We start from the raw sequence: 19,548 nt of genomic DNA, 5'->3' as shown, positions 1-19,548 counted from the left end.
TGAGCCGTGATTTCGCCTGGGTACCGGACCTTGTCACGCGCGCTGCGTGTTTTTTAATTGACCATGCGTGTTTGACGTCGCGCCGTACATGTACATGTACTTGTAATGATAGTGTACATACCGAGTTGCTCAACTTTTGCTCAGATCGTTTAATTGTCAGTTTTCACAGACTTTCAGTGTTTCTTGTTCTTTAAAAGCCAACCAGCTTCAGGGTGGTTTCACCATGGCTTCGGCATCGAAGTTAGAAATGGTCAACCGTACACTGAGGGGAGTATTGCTGTCGGAAAAAGGCGGAGTTGCCATCAACAGAGTGCAAGGCACGGTATACACGTCGTTGTTGTAACTCGACATACTTTACCGTTTACTCTGTTATGTCCAAAGATCGTATAGCGCCGCGTAGCAGTGCAAGATGGAGGATTCGATCAAAAAGTGTTATTGTTAAGCCCCAATTATAGCATCAGTCCCAATCATAGTTGGGCCTGTCCCAACTAGAGTGCTACAGTTGGGCAGGCCCAACTACAGCAGAGAGGTCCTGTGTGCATGATGGGTCCAGCATGTGCCAAAGTCATATTGTTTACCCTTGTCATGTCATTGGTCATAGGGCTAGATGAAGTGCCACATTTTAGATGAATTGTGTCAAGTGTGAGACACATTAACTTGGATGATGTTGAGACATTTCCCACAGACATTGCTTAACAATAATTGGGCCAGCCCAACTGCAGCACCACAGTTGGGACTGGTTGGGACTTACATGTATGTATGCTATAATTGGGGTGTAACATTTTCACCGTGGTGCCATCCGAGTGCGAACATTAATGCTTAGGCGCAGGCACACCAGTGTCTGTTGCGTTAGCATAGCGTATTCCTACCCAAATATGCCAAATGGCGCCCATGTGATAACAACGTTCTTCGTGTGTTCGCAGTGAAGTTATCCATCATGTGCCGCTAGCCTATGCGGCACTTTATGTTCTTCAGTCGTTTCTATTATTGCGGTATCGGAAATTATGTACTTGTACGTTCCTTGCAGTTGTTTTCATCAGTTGCTACCCGCCATTTTGCGGGATATGTGGGATTAGGCTACACAAAATAACAGTTGTGCTTCCTATTTAAAATAAAAAAGGTTGGGTAGGTGGGTATTATCTTTTTTTTTTCCTTCTAAAGTGTTGGGTCAAAAATTTTTGGATGGGGAAATTATTATTTTTTTTAAAATGAAAAAGTGATTTTGATGTCAATGGTGTATTCCATCCACATTTTTTAACGCGGATTCATAACTTGATGATCAGTTTTTTCAAAAATTGTATCCAAGTTCATGTAAATTGCCCTTTCGAACAGGTTATATATTTGTGTCCCACCTACAATTTGTTAATGTGCAAAATGTGTTTGAAAGCTCTTGCAAAATGATGCATATAGAGCACCTAAAGCCTGTGCGATTATGCATGACACAATAACATTTTGCACCCTGTGCCAGTTGTCACGAAACCCTCTTTCTACAAAAGCGAAAATGTACTAAGCTTATTTCAAGCTATAAATTCACAGTGAGACGTGTGCTACCACGAGTTACAGTGGAGAGTATTAGTCACTACTTCCGCTCGCGCAGGAACGCCTGTAGTGAGTCCCACTGACACATACATGTATGAATATTGATGTTTCATTGACAGCCAATCACAACACAATGACTGGATGGTCCCAGGATACTTTTTACACACAAGGCTTGTGCTTTGAGTCGCACAGATGTGTATCACTGTACGCACCTACTGTACATGTGCATGTACAGTAGACTTAGTTGCGTGCATTATGGAGCTCTGGTAATCATTGGTGTTCGAGCGAGGATGTGCAAAGTTTGACCCGGCTATCGCGATGCGTCAGTAGAAAAAGAAAACAATGGACAATTAGCACTTATGCATGGAAGAAGCATGAGGAAAATCCAGCCTGTCGATGGCAGAAAAGTGGAAAATGAAATTTGGCACATTTAACTAAAAAGCAGAGATTTCACGCCCCTGAAATAAGCCTGAGGGTTGGCAACGTTTTTTTTCTTTTTTTTTTGCCTGTTAATTGGTCGAAACTTGCAAAAGACTATTCTGTACACAGTCAAAAGGGTTAGGTTTGATGTGTCGCTTAAATCATTGAATACCACAGGTGATTACCGGGACTTTACTGGGACATCATTGCCGTTTAAGGAGTTTGGATATGCCTCACTTGAAGCCTTCCTGAGATCTATTCCAAATGTTGTGTCTCTGCACAGGTAAGGAGTCATTCATTACTTGGAATACTTATCTTGATAGGTCTACATGGCCTGATCCAGAGTAAATGTTGCTTTGGGGGAATCAGGATTTCTCTGGGTAATCTTAAAAGGTCTTCCCGAAAATGAAGCTGAATTCTGGCGCTTATTGCTTTCTTCTGGGAGGAACGAAAGTAAAAAAGTCCAACCCAATTGCCCTTTCCTCATGATTTAAAAATCCTGGGAACAAGATGTTGAAGTGTTAAATCTGAACGAGACATCCATCCTTGCCTGATGGACATTTTTGAAAATTATTTTCAGCTGAAGAAAACAATTACGCTGAATTTGCTTGGCATGTTTCTCTTCTATTTGATATCTCAGGATAGAAACTGCCACTCAGAAGGTAAGTTCTGATTATTGCACTAATTTGAGTTCTGAGTGTTTTCAAAATGTTTGCTCCCATCAAGAGAATCCAAAAGCTCAGGGCATGTCGCACCCTGTTCCTGAAGGGTATAAGACAGTGTGGTTGTAAATTTCGGTGTGTCATCCCTTCAATAAAGAATACTTTTCATTATATAAATCTGCAGGGGTCCTGATGGAGTGGTTCTTTGTAAGTGTGTCACAGATGACTCAACCCAACGTATTGGGAGCTTGGTTAACCGACAAAAAGGCAAGAAGAAAGGCAAAGGGGTAAGTTGAGCAACTTTAACCAAAGTTTAGATTCTGTCCTTTTCCTCCACTTCATGTGTTAACCAGACAGATGTCTTCTTGTTTGGAGACCTTGGTGGGCATTTTGGACACGTGAATTCGCAGGATTCCTCCTTCGAAGCTTGAAGTACGACAAAATAAAAATGTAGAGCCAGTGATTTTCCGTGATTGCAGGAAAGAGATGGAATTTGCGGAATCAACACTTTGAAACAGAGTCCACTGCTTGAAACAGAATTTGCAAAATTTCCCACTAAGAGTGATTTGAAAAGTAAAGAAAAGTTTCCGCAAAGTACTCTAAATAAATGCCTACCAAACCCTCTTAAAATGCTAGCTTTAATGAACAAATTATGCTGGAAACATGCTAACTTGCATCTCTATCACATGGTTGTGTCATTCATGCTGGTACTGATACTTGCAAGTGCCGTGGCTTGCATGAACCCCAAATGCTCAGTGGCAGCTGGCACAGCGCAGCGGTGTGGTGCGGTACATTTGCTGTTCACACGTGCACCGTACGTGTGGTACCGCTAGTAATGAAATTAAGGTGCAAACAACTTCATACTCACACATACAGGTATGCTTATTGCACATATGGGGAATTCAGTCAGTGGGACAAGGCTAGTACCACATGGCGAAACAATGAAACCGTTGTCAAAATGGAAGACTAATTACATGTACATACATGTATTTCTTGATTAAACAAAACCTAGTAAGCTCGGTGTACCTTGGTGTGTTCGATGAAGAGCAAAGTTTTCAGTCACTAACATGCATTTTAAGGCTCAGATTTAATGAGAACACTGTTGTAATCACATATTGTATTCAATGACTGTTGCATGCAAGACTTACTCTGTGAGTTCACTGTACATGTACCGGTACTTGTATTTAAAGGATCCAGGAATTGAATTTTTCTTAGAATCACTTTTTGTGTATCTCTCTTCTTTCATGTACGTGTATGAGGACTGTTTGACATCTTTTTTGAGTTGGGGTTTGTGAACTGAACAGTGCACTTTTTCAAACATTAAAAATTGACCAAGCATTTCTGGATAAGTGAGGGAGCTTTTGCTTTGATGTAAATCCAGCAAGACGTGGTTCAAGTTAGATGTTTTCATGCGCAAATTGTGAACCCCAAATTTGCTATCTTGGAACATTTCTGTGAAAAAGATTTTTGCTGGATTATTGCCATTTACGTACACAGCAATAAATTGCTAAAGAAAATGAAATCTGCCTTCGCAGTGGTTGAAAAAATATAGAAATTTTATGTGCACAAATCAGTGCAACATGACATTGAGATTCAGTGCCTTAGATGACATCATAGTTCTGTTCATGAATATGCAAATAGTATAAAAACCAAAAAAGCATCAAAATATGGGTTAAAATTGCAAAACTAAAATTTAAAATCAGGTGAATTGAAACCCAATGATGCAATTTCAAGGGTTTTAGTAAATTTGTTAAAAATATTTCTATTTCCTGGTTTCTTTAAATGTAATCTGATTTTATACACCAGGAATGACACATGAATCAGGCATGATCTAGAGCACTAGAGGTTGCAGTGAAGGTCGCCTAGAGAGTCAGATTAAATCACATGACAAGGTTGAAAACATCCAAAAGAAAGACCCATTAGACAGGTGGGAACTGGGAATATCAATTTTATGTCACAGGTTTATTTCACAGAATATACCTCTCATAATGAAAATTCAATAAGAATCATAAATAAGAAGCATTTTGTGTGTTTTTAATGTAAAGTATGCCATAAAAAGCTTTTATATCTTTCACTCAAATTTCACTTCAACTGGGGCCAAACACTGCATAGAATGCACCACAGAGCATGTAAAATTCAAAATTTTCCGGGGCCCTAAGGCGGACCTGGACCCCATGCCGAACTGGCTTCGCGCTGCGCGCATGCAATTGTGTATGCAAGAATATTTTCCTCTTTTTTCAAATTGAAGAGTTGCATGCCTGATGAATTGTTCTTTGATCGTAGCAAGTTTTTGACGATCACGCTGGTGGGAAATCAAGGGGTGGGGGATGCCGCATTTATTGTGTGGATTTTTGTTTTAATATTCACTACAGAAAATTAGAAAAATAGTTAGAAACATTGCAGAGTATTTCTTAACAATGTTTCTTTTTGTCTTTTTTTGGAAAGGGGAGGAAGTATTGTCAGGTAAATAATTTCCATGCATGGTTTAATTTAAAACCTGCTCTCCTTTTTCATGCTTAAAGGTATGAAACAGAATTTGACTTTCTGAAATGGAATTTGGGATTTGGCAAAATGAAAAATGCTCATTTTTAAAACAGAAAATCTTTGGCTCAGCAAATGCTGCATGAGGTGTCTGTGCAAAATGAGGATTTTGGAGGATCAAGGAATGTTCCTAAGAAGAATGCCTGGTGAGTTTACATTTCACATATTTTTCAATGTATTTTTCTCTGCTCGTCTTTCCATCTAGTCTGGCATCACCGCAAAACCAGGCAGACCGAATGCTCGTCTGGCCAAACCTGTGTACCAGTCAAACCCAAGCCACAAACCCCGGCCAATCAGGCCCAAGTTCCAAGCCAGTAAGCAGGCTCCCCAGCAAGTGAGGTTTCTCAAGCAACAGAACTATGCCCGACCGGGTCAGCAGTCCATTAACTGGGTGTCCAGTGGCCCTCCGAAACAGACTCCCCCAACTAAGCAGCTGTCCACTAAGCCCACAAACAGTTCATTCTCAGCAAACTCTTCTAAACCGAAGCAGCACTCTGCATCGACAGTCTATCAGTCTGCAGCATCATCAAACGAGGCTGCATTGACAACTCAGCAGCCGGCCCCTAGACCATGGTCTGGCAAACTTGGCGCAAAGCGCAACAAGCAGCTGGCCAGTTCCACCCTGGCAGACGACCTGCAGGGTCAGCCTGATGAAGCAGCCAATCAGACAGGCCAGTCGGCAACTTATGAGAATATTTACATCACGGTGGAGAATGACAGCTGCCAAAAGGACAGGTCCGGCAACAGACCCAAGACCAAATTTGCCAAGGGAAAGAAGCAAGAGTGGTCAGCCAACTTCGATGTGCCACCTCGTTTTAAGAAGTTGATGTCACCAACAACAGGTGTCCAAGGTGAGGCACTTCCTCCCAGTTCAACATCGCAGAGTTATTGCGGAGACAGTATTGATTTATTTTGGCTGGGCTGCACAATTTTTCTCTTCACAGCCGTAGGTTCCCTACTTCTGAATTACATTCCAGACAAATTGCTCAGAAGATTTTCCAGGTTTGAGAATAGAGTCACATGTTTGTGGTTTTATCAATTGTTCCTGCATGTGTATAGTATTCACTATACCACTAAAACCCTTCGGGACCCATCAACCCATCAATATTTGACACTGTTGACAGATCAGACATACATGTATTCGACCCATTAGACATTTTAGACTCATTGGGCATTTGACATATGAAATGCCCTGATGTTAGGGAACATTTCATAATTACAGAAGGCGGTATTTACTGTGGTACCGCTGTATTTTTGCGGTACCAGCATTAAACCCTTTCGGGTAACTAGTGTGGTGCTGCTAAAAAAAACAGCGGCACCGCAGTAAATACCGCCTTCAACAATTATGAAACGCTCCCTTACATGGTCGACTGTTCGTATCAGGCACATTATACCAGATACTGAAGGCCCCTGAAGGGCTTACCTGCCTTACATTGCAATAAATTCCACACCTTAACATTAGATATCTGTTGGTAAGCAAATAACAGCCTGTTGCTGTCATTTATCTGCTGCCTCTTCCCTCTTGCTCAATTTTGAGTCATTGACTGATAGATTCATGTATGACATTAGATTAGATGACATTTCTTAAAATCAGCAGATTATATCTCAATAATCAGGCCTTGCACTTAATGTTTTGTACTCGCCCACAGGACTAGTAAATTGAGTTTGTTCCTAGCCCACAGCAACTTTTACTAGCCCTCACTAAATTTAAAACAAGATTAATTAAATGCTGGCTTAGTTCGTACCACTGACTTAGTTAAGATCCTGAACAAAGTTATTGCAGTTTCTGTCACATTTTGAAACACAGCAGAACAGAAAGTGAAAATATTAAAAATGGGATAAGATTGCAGAAGTAAGCCTCCGTTATTACAGTACATGTAGAGTCAACTTAAAACTCACTGTCACTTGCACAAGCATTTTGAAAAAACTTGTCAATCAATGAGCCCATTCCATACAGGTGCTGTTGTATTTCAGGTATTAGGCGCAGTGATAATTCTGGGTTTTACGGTTGGGGAGTATTTTAGATTCCTGATTCCTGAGTTTTCTTTGTGGGTGGTGCCTTTCATGCCGCCCGATCGGAACGAATGCGACAGCAGTGGGTGTTTGAAAAAGTGAGCTTGAAAAAGATTGTAGAAAAATGTCCCTACATGTACCTAACTTATAAACTACCATAAAATTCATTTATTACTAAAGTGTGTTTTCACACGTCCTTTTGGAAGTAAAATTTAGGAGTTTTAAATTCCCAAAGTTAAAAAAATGTCATTCCATGTCATTTCACACAAATTCCCAGAACCTCCCCAGTGACACCTCTTCAATTTGCCTGATTTTGTTGTTATTTTGCTTTAATGGTGCTTTCAGCAACTCGGGCTATTTGTGCCATAAACTGTACGTTTATTCATACTCTTAATCAGCATCACATTACGGAGCTAGGAAGAAGGTCCAGTTTTATAGAGGCAGGAGGAAACCGGAGTACCCGGAGAAAACCTGCGAGAGCGAGTATGGACTGGAAACTAAATGCACTTAAAGCCTGGACAAAGCCTTGGCCAAGCTGGGACTCGAACCCAGGCCTCATTGGTGCAAAGCGAGGAAACAACCACGACGCCAACCCGCTCCCCTTTGCCTGATTTTTATTCTATTAGTGCCTTTTGATGTCAAATGAAAGAATCCCAAGTTTGACCTTCGTAGCTCAAACGGTTTTCAAGTTATGGCCCTGCAAAGTTTGGGTGCCACGCCCACTTTTTGGATCCGGGAATTGCACACTAAATTTTGGACCATGATTTGAGGCCCATATCTTTTGTTTTAATGTAGGTACAGACCTGTAGATTGTTATATATGTGAATTCTGGCCCTAAAAATAAAAATCAGGTAAATTGAAGAGGTGTCACTGGGGAGGGTGTGTGACTTGACATGGAATGACCCAAAAGTCTGTTTCCTGCTCAAACCATTAAACAGGCCATGTCCTGTGATCTCTTGTCCTCCCCAAAATTTGACTAGTTTCCTTGACTGTGTACATAAAGTTGCATCTCTTTAGTCGGTCACCAACCAAAATATTAATGTACTTACATTATGTATGCTGGGCTCTCGTGACAGTGACCACGCAGTACATTGCAGCTATTGATTTGATGATGTTTATCAATTTTCTGCTTCGTTCTTCTTAACCACTTCGCGCCGGGTTAGTTATAAATCTTAATGATGCTGGGCCGGTATAATTATCATTTTTTTTGTTTTCAAAATTCATTACAAATTCATCATTTCATTTAACGGACGTTTATACCCACAGGCAGTAATCTTCAGGCACTACTCTAAGTTGACAGGTGACGTTAATTGACGGCCAAGTATTTCAGCCAGGCCTGCAGCCTTGTAAAAAGAGCCCAGGTTGTGCAGTGTTATGTAATATTCTTTTGTTCCCAAAACTGGAACAGTGCACTGCTGACCTCTTTTCAATAGGGGCCAGATTAGCGTGCAGCGGTACTGTGTGGCTCGTTGCTGCGGTGGCAGAGCATTTTCTGTCCCTGGTGGTAATCTGCTCGCTCTAAATGCCCAAAACCGTGATATACTGTTTCAGAACAAGGCTGGATTATCTCCACTTTTGAGAGTGAAAAATGTTGGTAATGCCCAGCAGCCTGGTCTATTGTTTGGAGTACGTTTTTTTGTTACAGTGCCCAGTTCCTTTTGTCCGATTTTGAAGACCCCGGCCACGTGTATCAAGCATACCGGGTATGTCGCCGAAACCGGAGTCCCAGACGCGAAGTGGTTAATTACAGTGTAATACATGTTTTATTACAACTCTCTATTTATTCCTCTTGTACAGTGCACTTTAATCAAGAACATGTTTGATGTTGGAACTGTTTTGAATGTACAATAACTCAGCTCAATGGTGAGCTGCATGCCTGCCACAGCTACCCACTAAGGTTTTTTTACTTGTCCGCCGGGCTAGCAAAGTGGTGGATTTTACTAGCCTGCTGCAGGCCTGCTGTGCTGAGGTCGAGCTCTGACAAAACTGAAAATATGATTTTTCCCGGTTAAGATTTTTGGATAAAGCCAGCGGCACTTGCTATTGACACTTCTTTGTCTGGAACCCACTTAGATCACTATGACAACCAGGATGGTGAGCCTAATAAGACATCTGCACCTGTGGTTCACACCAGTCCATCAGGAAACTTCTCGGGTGATGTACAGATCGACAGAACAACATCAGACTGGATTCAGAAGGTAATTGAGGGTCAGTCGTGGAATTTGTCAGTGCTGGGATAGACAATTCTTGGCCCAAGAACTGATGAAAAAGAAGTGGTGTTTGGTGCACTCCAGGTGCATTCTTATAGAACGTTAGTAAAGCTGCTTTTGATGCTGTCATGTCATCATCGCTGTTCATCTTTCATATCAAGTATGTCAGACACTCCATGCAGCTCTCTGGGGAGTATACAGCTTAACCACTTCCTGCTGGGGACTCTGGAATCGGAGACGTACCGGTATGCTTTATTTGCGTGGCCGGGGTCTCCAAACTTGGAAACAGGAAAAAGGAAACAGGGCCCTGAAACAAAAGACCAGGCTGCTGGGCATTACCGACATTTTTCACTCTCAAAAGTGATGATCTAGCCTTGTTTTGAAATCGTATACTAGGGTATGGGGCATTTGGAGCGAGTGGATTACCACCAGGGATAAAAGCGCTCCACCACCGCAGCGATGAGCCACACAGAACCGCTGCATGCTAATCTGGCCCCTATTGAAAAGAGGTCAGCAGCACACTGTGGCAGTTTCGTGAACAAAAGACAGTTATACAATACTGCACAATCTGGGCTCTTTTTACAAGGCTTCAGGACTTGAGGATAGGTAGTCGGACCTTGTGATAAATGGCTTACCTGTGGCATAAAAACTACGCATCACTTCACTGTTTTGAAGCAGAGACCACTCCTGAACAGTGGCATAGCAAAGGAATTTTTGGGCGGTGTGGTGTGCCAGAGTCAATTTGCTGATTTGTAACTTCTTTGCCAACCTTGGTTGTGTGAAATTCAGAAAGTGATCCATTGTGCACTACAATTTCATGCTTCAGGGAAAATGGCGATGGCAAACGTATTTGGTTTATGTACATATTTATTTATATTTATATCCAACAGTGCATTTAGTGCCAATTACAATATGATAATAAGTGAATAAGACAATGAGGTCAAAGGTCAATTAAGCTAAAACAATAGAATTCTCGTCAGCGCGATAACTTCAGGAACTTGAACTTCTTTTTCCATTATTTTCTCATACCTGGATTTTTCCAAATACTCTTAATCCCCATATTTTATTGGTTAATATTCAAATGTCAACAAAACTGTTTCATGTTCGCCTGTTTTACTACAGTTTGCTCTATTGAATCGTGGTTAGGGGATTTCATTTGGGGCAGGCCATTTGTCTTTGTAAACACACCTGACTTGTTGCAATAAATTGACTGGATTTAAATGTAAATTGGAGTTCTTGGCTGCTCTTCATAAATTTAGATTTTTGTGCTTATACTCATAGGTTCTAAAGGAGAAGCCAAATGGCATTTGGGCCAGTGCTTTGTGTGACATGCACAAGAAAGTGTTTGACCAAACACTGGACCCAGGCGTTATTGGTACGATGGCACAACACAACCTCATCCAGAGGGAAAGGTAACGTGGGGATAGATGGGCCCTTTCACCTGCCAGGCTTGGTTGAGCCTTGCCCCTGTGTTGCACCCAATGTCAAACAGGCTGTCAGTAGGTTTACACCAACAGACCATTTAACAGTTGTTGACTAGTGTGATGTAGCAAGTGACTTTTCGAATACCTGAAAGACAGAAGAACTTTGAGCCCAGAACTTTTCGGTGCTACTTGTATGCCTATAAGATAAGAGCTGACTTCAAGTGGCCAGTATACTGATAAATATCAATTGATGCGCAATTAGTGTTGTTAGAATCTTACAAATGCATTAGAATAGATCTTTTGCAGTACGTATCTGAGCCTAAGGCTGTGTCCAAACAACTTGGCTGCTGATTGTAGTTTCATAGATGCTTGTTATTTTGAGCTATTGCCATATCATTTGGATGCTGCCTGAATTGGATATATAGTAAACTCCGGCTAAGTCGGCATCACGTAACTCGTCATATTGTCTAAGTCGGCCTTTTGACAAAGTTCTGATCGTCTGTAATGCGTTGCATTTCCATTGCATTGCATTTCTAAGTCGGCATTAATAAGTCATTTCATATAAATAGGCATATTTTTCTTGGTTCCTTTTCCACGAAATTACAAAAATTCCTTTGTGTAAGTGGGCATTTTAAAAATATTTGCTTTGGTATCAGCTTCCCTTGCCATGGTTGCCAAGAAGGGTCAGGTGGCAATTCCCACACTGCTTGACTGATGTCTGTTTATTAGCAGCACAGGCTGTGGTTGATTGTTGGCCAGCATGAGTACATCAATACCAGTAACCCCTCTAGTGCTACACGTGTGCGCTCTGTCTATTTTGGGGGTCGCCTTATTGAACGAACATAACCAATGCGTGTGCGGATGAGTGTATGTTTTCTGTGCCGTAACTGTATCGCATACGTACTGCACTGTCGAGTTGTGATGTGATATGCAAGTGGCTTGCCGTCCTTGCTTCGTCCTTAGGGGCACATGGTCAATTATGGAATTTGCAGCGCTGAGGATACTAATCGAGAACAAATTTGCTGGGATTGACCATGGAGGTAGAAATAAACCAGGGTAAATCAAAGCTATAGAATTAGTGCAAGGAATCATAATGCACAATGTACATAGGCACTACATGTGTACGTTTAAGTCAGCAAAATGATGACTTACAGCACAAGTGTGCATTTGTGTAAGTTGTCATAATTTCTTGAGTCCCGAGAGTGCCGACTTAGCTGGAGTGTCTATGTCTTCGGTTTGTCTTAGCCAAGACAGTGTCCTTTTTTTGCACCCAGCCTCCCCATCATCATCAGTAGCAGATTTCAGAGGTGTATGGACATTCTGTGAAATGAGCCTTGTATGAGGTGGTAGATTGCTCCTGTGAGGAGAGGCCTGTGTGATATCTGCTAGAAGTAAGTTTTTCTCACCTTTCTTATCCTAGTATCATGGGCAGTGTCATCCTTTATCCCAAGCTGACAGTGTGCCTTGGTGACTCTTCTGTATCAAAGACAACACAAAGGTCAGTGACCCTTGGCCCTAGAGATCATCCGGAGGTAGGAGGGGCCGCTGAGAAGGAGAACCAGACTGGAAATGGGTCGTTACGGAGGTTTGTACAAATATTGAAGTTGTGCCATGTCACAGCAAATTTGTCATTAAAGTCCACAATTATCAACATTATGGTGATTTTTTTGGGGGGGGGTGAGGGATTGGGGCAAGAGAACATTGTTCATCTGTGAAAGTCTTCATGTAAGTTTTCAGTCCATATTTACAGACTGTCATGAAATTCTGATCGATTGGTATTTGTACTCTGGATTCTGTTGTTAGTTGCAGATTCCGTTGCTTGGCGTAAATTTTTTCTCATGCATGAGTAGCTTATTCATGATGTAGATTTTCTCACCATTTGTATTCTATCTCAGTTACCCTAAAGCCGAGCCTTATGAAATCCCCTTGCTTGCTGAGCTCACACACCCAACAGCTTTCCCCAATCGTCAAGACTCCAGCCCTGCTGACCTGAGTATGACAAGCATACTGCAGGCTGTGTGCCAGCGACAGAACGTGCAACTCAATTACAAAACGGATTATGTCATCCTTCACGGAAATTCATATCATGTTGTGCGTTGCACTGCTGGGCCACAAGTTGGCATAGCTTATGGCGTTACGGAGAAGGCTGCAATGGAAGGGGCATCAGCCAACGTTCTTTACCGGTGGAACATAATGCCAGGCGAGTTACCTCAGGCTGTCACAGGTTGTGAGGAGCTGTACTTGAGAGTCGAGCATCAGGCCGGGTTGTGCAACTGCACCTTGGTAGAGCGTGACGATGGCTGTAAAGTGCCCAAATGTGTGGCCAGTTGGTTGAAGAGGCGGTCGTGGAAGCCTTCGGATGACTGGGTCGACCAGCAAAATCAGAGACTTGTTCCAACTGTCAGTGTGGCCCGGCGGACTGCACATCTGACCCAAGATGAGAGATTGGAAGCAAGGGCAGCTCGTTTCTGTCTCAAAACAACTCCTGAGGAAGAAGAATCTTCAAAAGCAGCACCTCTTATGAGTTTATCCTTCTCTCCACGCAGAGTTGAAAGGTTCTGCGTTTTCAATTCTAAAACCTTGCAGCAGCTGCAAGATGGAAAACATAGTTCTCAGGTACCAAAGAATGATTGCATCCCTAGCAAGCTATCCTCAACTCGAGAAGTCAGTGTTGATCTGGAAGCAGCTTGGAAGACTGACCAAAGCTTTCCAGATGTACAAGAACACAGAACAGGCTTGAATTCTTCGTCAGTGGCTACACAAGACGAGATTCTAAAATTGAGGGCGGAGAGAATTGGGCTCACATTACATGGGTATACTCACTCAAGAGGCGACATGCAGTCCACTCCAACAGCAACCACAGGGGAAACAGATGACAATCTCAAGTTGGCAAGAGGCATCCAAAGTGACATGGCCACAGCACCCTCACAGAGAGCCTTGGACCTGGAGATCCGGCAAATCCTCCGGGAGACCTTTGGCCGAACTGCCATCTATGAGACCGTCAAGGATTTGGGCTCTGGGAAGCATCCACTTGTCAGTGTCTGCTTCATTGCTGGGTCGGTCATTGGAGTTGGCAAAGGGCGGAGTAAGTTGGAAGCCAGGAAGGCAGCTCTAAAAGAGCTGCTGATGAACCAGAGACAGTTGAAAATGAAGCTGGAAACAAAGCGCCTCAAGAAGGTGGATCAGGAGGAGATGCCAAACCTCCCGGCGCAGACCCCGGAGTCTGTATCAAGGATCGGCAAAGATGATGTGTCAGCATCTCAACCAAAGAACTTGACCCAGATTGGAGGCCAGAATGATACAAATTTGCCTTGTGGTCAGGGCTTCACAAGGTGGCAGCAGAAGGTGGCCCCTGCACCAGGCTGTCCCAGGTTGGCCACGCGTACATCCATCTCCACTACAAATTAAATCCAAAATTGAAGTCGTCCTAGTTCTATGTAATTTATGATTGTTGAGCACCGGTCACAGCTAGAACGATGATAAAATGGTCATGGTATATCTTGATGAGACTGATTACATCAGTGCCTGTGAAGTCTTACACCTCTTGTGCCATAGCATAAACTGTTCATGCGCTTTACCCAGTGTGAGTGGTCAATCATGAAATTTGTCAACACTGGATGTGAACAACCAGCCTAAAAGTTCATTGTATGACATAAGTTCCATCATACATCTAGAAATTCTCTTTAATTTTGTTTCATAGTACAAACCACCCTTGAATTAGCCAAATGCAGTGTAGAAAACCATTGGTGCTGTCTTTTCTACTTTCAATGTCTTTGTTATCATTCTGGTGTGACCAGCTCTAAGCATTTGCACAGCAAAGTTTGCTTCCCATTGTTCCTGGCAGTTTTTAGTTTTCATAGCATTGTTATCAGTTGGTTGTCACTATTCTTGGTGCACTATTCTTGGTGTGTTCACATTGGTTGCACCTGTCTAGATATGTACTTTGTGTATCATCCTGATGGCTTACAAAAAGCCTTGTGCTGTTACAAGTTGGGGAAGGTTGGATTTATAGCGAAGGCACTTCAGTGTAAAAAGTTTCCCTCACAGTTGCGGGTGTGGCTTGGAAGGCGTTGAGTGACATCTCACCAAAAAGATGTCAACATTGCAGCGTCTACTCCACTTGGCTGGTCATCATTGTGGCTGACATTTTCAGACCACTGTGCCAACTTTGTTCCTGAAGATTTGTGCAGTGAAAAAAAATCACCTCTTTTCTCCCAAATGCTCCCTCTGTGAACACGCCTGTCATTGTGTTACAAAGCTACCACCATTGTTCTTAACCACTTCCTGCCGGAATTTAGGATCTGGACACGTATGCTTTATATGTGTGGTTGGGGTCTCCGAACTCAGACAAAGGGAACAGGGCCTTGTAACAAAAGTCCGTACTCGGAACAAAAGACCAGGCTGCTGGGCATTACTGACATTTTTTCACTCTCAAAAGTGGAGATAATCCAGCCTTGTTTTGATATAGTATACCACGGCTTCGAGCATTTGGAGAGAGCGGATTAACACTGCAGTTATGAGCCACACAGCACGGCTGCGTGCTAATCTGGACCCTATTGAAAAGAGGTCAGCAATGGCACTGAGCCAGATTCGTGAACAAAAGAAAGTTAGATAACACTGCAAAATCTGGGCTCTTTTTACAAGGCTGCAGGCTTGGCTGAAATACTCGGGTGTCAGTAGATTTTGTCTGTCAGGCTAGAGGGGCCATGAGACAGTCCTTCACTTGTTTGTATTAAAGTGTCCAGTAAATGAAGATAGGAATTTTTAAAGAATTTTGAGAACAGAAAAAAATGATAAATATCCCGGCCCAGCATCATCAACATTGATAACTGCCCCGGCAGGAAGTGGTTAATGACTAGATTCGAGTCTAATTTTTTTTAATTTCTGAAAATTCTGGCTGTTGCTGTCTTTTGCATTTGTTCACCGCGTTTGTGGTCTCATTTTTGCCCCAGAATGTTTGACTAATCCTAACAACCATGTCATTTTTACAGTTTAATCTAGGATTTTAATTTATTTTCACCTTACTTTAAAAAAACATTTTACAGGAGAAGGAATATTTTGTGAGATGCAATTTGAAAGTTTTTTGGGTGAAAGTGGAAAATATATTGATATTTCCATCGTGTTTGCAGGACGTCTGCCCTTTAAATCTCCAGAAAAGTCTTGACTACTTTTTGCTCTGTGCACGTTTATTGTGTTTTTGGGGGTGATCTGCTAGTTTGCGTTTTGTTTGCATTATGTTATATGTATTTGGTTCAGAATTTAAAGCTGAACATCAGTACGAAATTTGTTGATGCACATGAATTTAACTTCCCACTTTGTTGATCTTCATTCCTTTCGAATAGGGGATCCTCTGACAACCTCTCCCCCAGAACAGCTTCCCCAGGTGTGTCATTACCAGGGGGCAACCCCAGTGCACCTGACGATCAGCTGCCGAGGAACACTCCACCCCAGGATTCTGATGCTGCAGGAATTACTCACAGCCTTGTCGGTGTGCGGCTTGCTGAGACCCAGTCACCTGCCAGTGCATCCACAGAAGAGACACCCAGTGAACCACGCGGGGGATTGGTCTTATCCACCTTGGAAGTGCCCGGTGTACCCAGTTTGCAGTTGCCAGAGGAGAATGAGTGGGATGTGTACGTGGCATACATCACAAGTTTGTCTGACTTCTGGGTCATACTCATCGGAGATGAGTATTCGGTGAGGAAAGTGGTTGGTCTGCACTTGCTTTCCATGTGGAAATTTTCGGGCAATTCACTTTGTTGATTGTCAAGATGCTGACTGTTTTTTTTTTTCACTTTCCAGGAGCAGTTGATCATCTTGGAGGAGGAGATGAGGACCTTCTACCAGTGCTGCACCTGGACTCTGACGGAGCCCCCTGAGGCAGGAGACTGCTACGCGGCCGAGTTCAACCGCGAGTGGTTAAGGGTGGAGGTCAAGTCCGTCGAAGGAGACAAGGTGAAAGCAGTGATGCTATTCACATCTGAACTGGGGAGGGGGCATACGGAGCTGCCTGTCTGTCCCTCTGTCTGCTGTAGTTGATGTGAATACTAGGTTCCAAGGGCATAAGGTGAAAGAGGAGGTTGGGTATAACTGTCCGGGAGCACACTGGGGTGCACTGATTGTTCCACACTGCTCTACTTGGGGTGTAATTTGGGTTCAAGGAGATACAGTGAAAGAAGCTGAGTCTGTCGGGGGCACATGGGGGTGCACTTAAAAGGAAGGCCCCTTTTTGGGCTACTTCCCTCCAACAGAGTTGTGTACAGTTTCATCATGGTACCGAATTGTGATTAATTCACAGGTGCAATGTTTTCTGCTGGACCACGGTGATTTGGAGACGGCAGACATCACTTCTCTCAGACCTCTATCTGAAACTTTCCTGCAACTTCCCTTCCAAGTAAGTAGGCCAATGATGTTATAGTTTGACAGATTATCAATTAGGCTGAGGAAAATGGGAACCCTACTTTTTGTTTTGAAGATAAGAGATTATTTCACATGGAATCTGTTGTTTTACTCTTTTGCTAATTCTCTGGCATGTAAAAGGAAATTATTTTCACATCATTGGATGGATTTGAAAATTTGGATTTTTTTTTATAATTAAACTTTGCAACTAACGGGGGAAAGGGCAGGCCAAAGAGGAAGCAGTACTATCACCAAGACAATATGCTGACTGCGTGGAACTTGTAAAGTGTAATCTTACCATCCGTTGTCCAGGTGGTTCGCTGCAAGTTGACTGGTTGTGAGCAGGTTGCCAACGATGACCAGACTGCCCTGCAGATGTTCTGCCAGCTGGCTCTGGGTAAAAGTCTGCTGGCAGAAATCACCTCCAGGTCCGTTTTTGAACATTTTTTGTGTCATTGCCAGTGTTACCTGTCTCCTTATTCATTTTTATTCAATTAATTTTTGTATGTAGTAAGCTTGGAAACTCTGAGCTTTGTTTCCCCCCCGATGCATTATACACTGTGCTTTGCTCTGTGATAGTCTTATTAAACTTTGTTAAAACAAGCTCAGTGTAGCAGTTTACAAAGCAAAACTACAGAATAGGTTTTTAACCACTTCCTGCCAGGTAGAGTTTGCACGTGGGACGAGTTGCTGGGCGATGTTTCATGATTTTCCATTTTCAAAATTCTTCCAAAAATTCATAACTTCATTTGCTGGATGCTTACAACCCACATGAATGACTGTCTAGTAGCTATTCTTATCTGACGGGAAATCTTCATTAACCACTACCAGCCGGGGACTCCGAAATCGGAGCCGTATGGTTTATATGTGTGGCCGGGGTCTCCGAACTCGGACAAAGGAAACAGGGCCCTGTAACAAAAGACCATACTCCGAACAAAAGACTAGGCTGCTGGGCATTACCGGCATTTTTCACTCTCAAAAGTGGTGATAATCCAGCGTTATTTTGAAACCGTATACCAGGGGGGTATTTAGAGCAAGCGGATTACCACCGGGGACAAAAGCTCTCCACCACCGCAGCGATGAGCCACACAGCACCGCTGCATGCTAATCTGGCCCCTATTGAAAAGAGGTCAGCAGTGCACTGAGCCAGGTTCGTGAACAAAAGACAGTTGTATAACACCGCACAATCTGGGCTCTGTTTACAAGGCTGCAGGCCTGGCTGAAATATTTGGGTGTCAATGAAGGTCACCTGTCAACTTAGAGTAGTGCCTAAAGATTACTCCGTGCGGCTATAAACGACTGTTAAATGAATGATGAATTGTTGAAGGATTTTGAAAACGGAAAAAATGATAGTCATGCCGGCCCAGCATCCTCAACGTTGAAAAATGCCCCGGCACGAAGTGGTTAATGCTTGGGTATTGCAGCCAGGCCTGCCACCAAGTAAAGGGAGCCCACAATTGTGCAGGGCTGAGATTGGCCAGTCTTGACAAATGTGGCTAGATTAGTGTGCTGAAGCACTTTTGTCCCATCTGATAATCCGTGGGCGCTGAGTGCCGCACGGAGTGGTACTGTATACTGTTTCAAGACAGTGACGGATTATCTCCACTAATGCCAGCATTCTGTGCTGAAAATTTTTGGCAATTCCCAGCAGCTTGGTCTTAAGTCCGAAATTGGGCACCCTGGCCATGCATATACGGCCAACAGCTCCAGTACACCGGGCTCCCTGAAGCTGTGTGGTTAAGAGATAATGAGTAGTTGGCCGCCATCAAAGCGGAAGTTCTTCTTGTCCTTTATATCTCTCATGAAGTTGTACATTTTTCTTTTCGTCAGGGATGGTGATTGCATTGTGATGGAACTCTTTGATGACTCCGATGTCTCTGTACTGGAACAGTGCATGACTGCAGGTATATAGAGGCTTTATATAGAGGCTCATTCCTGCCAGTGAAGCACTCACCCACATCAGCAACCTAGGTACCATGCAAAGTACCCTTCCTAGGTATCAAAAGGGGATATCCCTGGGTTGAATATTGGGTGCAGGGTGGTTTGCCAGAGAGCTCTGGGATTTCTAAGAATCTTTGCTGTTGAGCTTGGTGCGTCCAAGTGTGCTCGAAATGACATGATTCCGCAAGTGGTGTTTTTTAAAGTCATTCTGTTTGCTGTAAATTTGTTACATGTACAGGTTATTTTTAAGGTAACACATACTTTAAGTTAAATCTAAGTTTATTTCAGACATGATAAAAGTACTGTAAATGTGTAGGTCGGTGACAGGTTTTCTTAAAGCACAAATTGGCTTTAATGATTATGCAAAAAAAAAAAAAAATAGTGCAGGTTAATTACTTC

At 42.9% G+C, this 19,548-nt stretch overlaps 2 protein-coding genes across 3 annotated transcripts in view; one reads left to right on the top strand and one right to left on the bottom strand.

The window, feature by feature from the left end:
• The window catches only part of LOC110979538 (tudor domain-containing protein 7-like), a 30,461-nt gene extending 10,913 nt beyond the window's left edge, over positions 1-19,548 (top strand). Inside the window, exons 2-14 of one of the 2 annotated variants that reach the window (XM_087132573.1) lie at positions 198-317; positions 2,137-2,242; positions 2,806-2,908; positions 5,368-6,013; positions 9,249-9,373; positions 10,667-10,797; positions 12,230-12,394; positions 12,705-14,180; positions 16,152-16,506; positions 16,612-16,764; positions 17,108-17,203; positions 17,521-17,636; positions 19,039-19,548. In XM_087132573.1, coding sequence (XP_086988699.1) covers positions 198-317; positions 2,137-2,242; positions 2,806-2,908; positions 5,368-6,013; positions 9,249-9,373; positions 10,667-10,797; positions 12,230-12,394; positions 12,705-14,180; positions 16,152-16,506; positions 16,612-16,764; positions 17,108-17,203; positions 17,521-17,636; positions 19,039-19,120 — 3,674 coding nt within the window. In that variant the 3' untranslated portion in view covers positions 19,121-19,548. The remainder of the gene's footprint in view (positions 1-197; positions 318-2,136; positions 2,243-2,805; positions 2,909-5,367; positions 6,014-9,248; positions 9,374-10,666; positions 10,798-12,229; positions 12,395-12,704; positions 14,181-16,151; positions 16,507-16,611; positions 16,765-17,107; positions 17,204-17,520; positions 17,637-19,038) is intronic. The other variant, XM_087132574.1, reaches the window with a different exon arrangement.
• The window catches only part of tubgcp5 (tubulin gamma complex associated protein 5), an 11,780-nt gene continuing 11,399 nt past the window's right edge, over positions 19,168-19,548 (bottom strand). Inside the window, exon 12 of the mRNA XM_087133876.1 lies at positions 19,168-19,200. Within this exon, the coding sequence (XP_086990002.1) occupies positions 19,168-19,200 (33 nt within the window). The remainder of the gene's footprint in view (positions 19,201-19,548) is intronic.

The sequence above is a fragment of the Acanthaster planci genome, linkage group LG02 (genome assembly GCF_054643075.1).
Source record: "Acanthaster planci isolate LZ-2023a linkage group LG02, COTS_SCS, whole genome shotgun sequence".
NCBI classification, from domain to species: Eukaryota; Metazoa; Echinodermata; class Asteroidea; order Valvatida; family Acanthasteridae; genus Acanthaster; species Acanthaster planci.
Note: the sequence above shows the minus strand (reverse complement) of the source record. Positions and strands in the feature narration are given on the sequence as shown.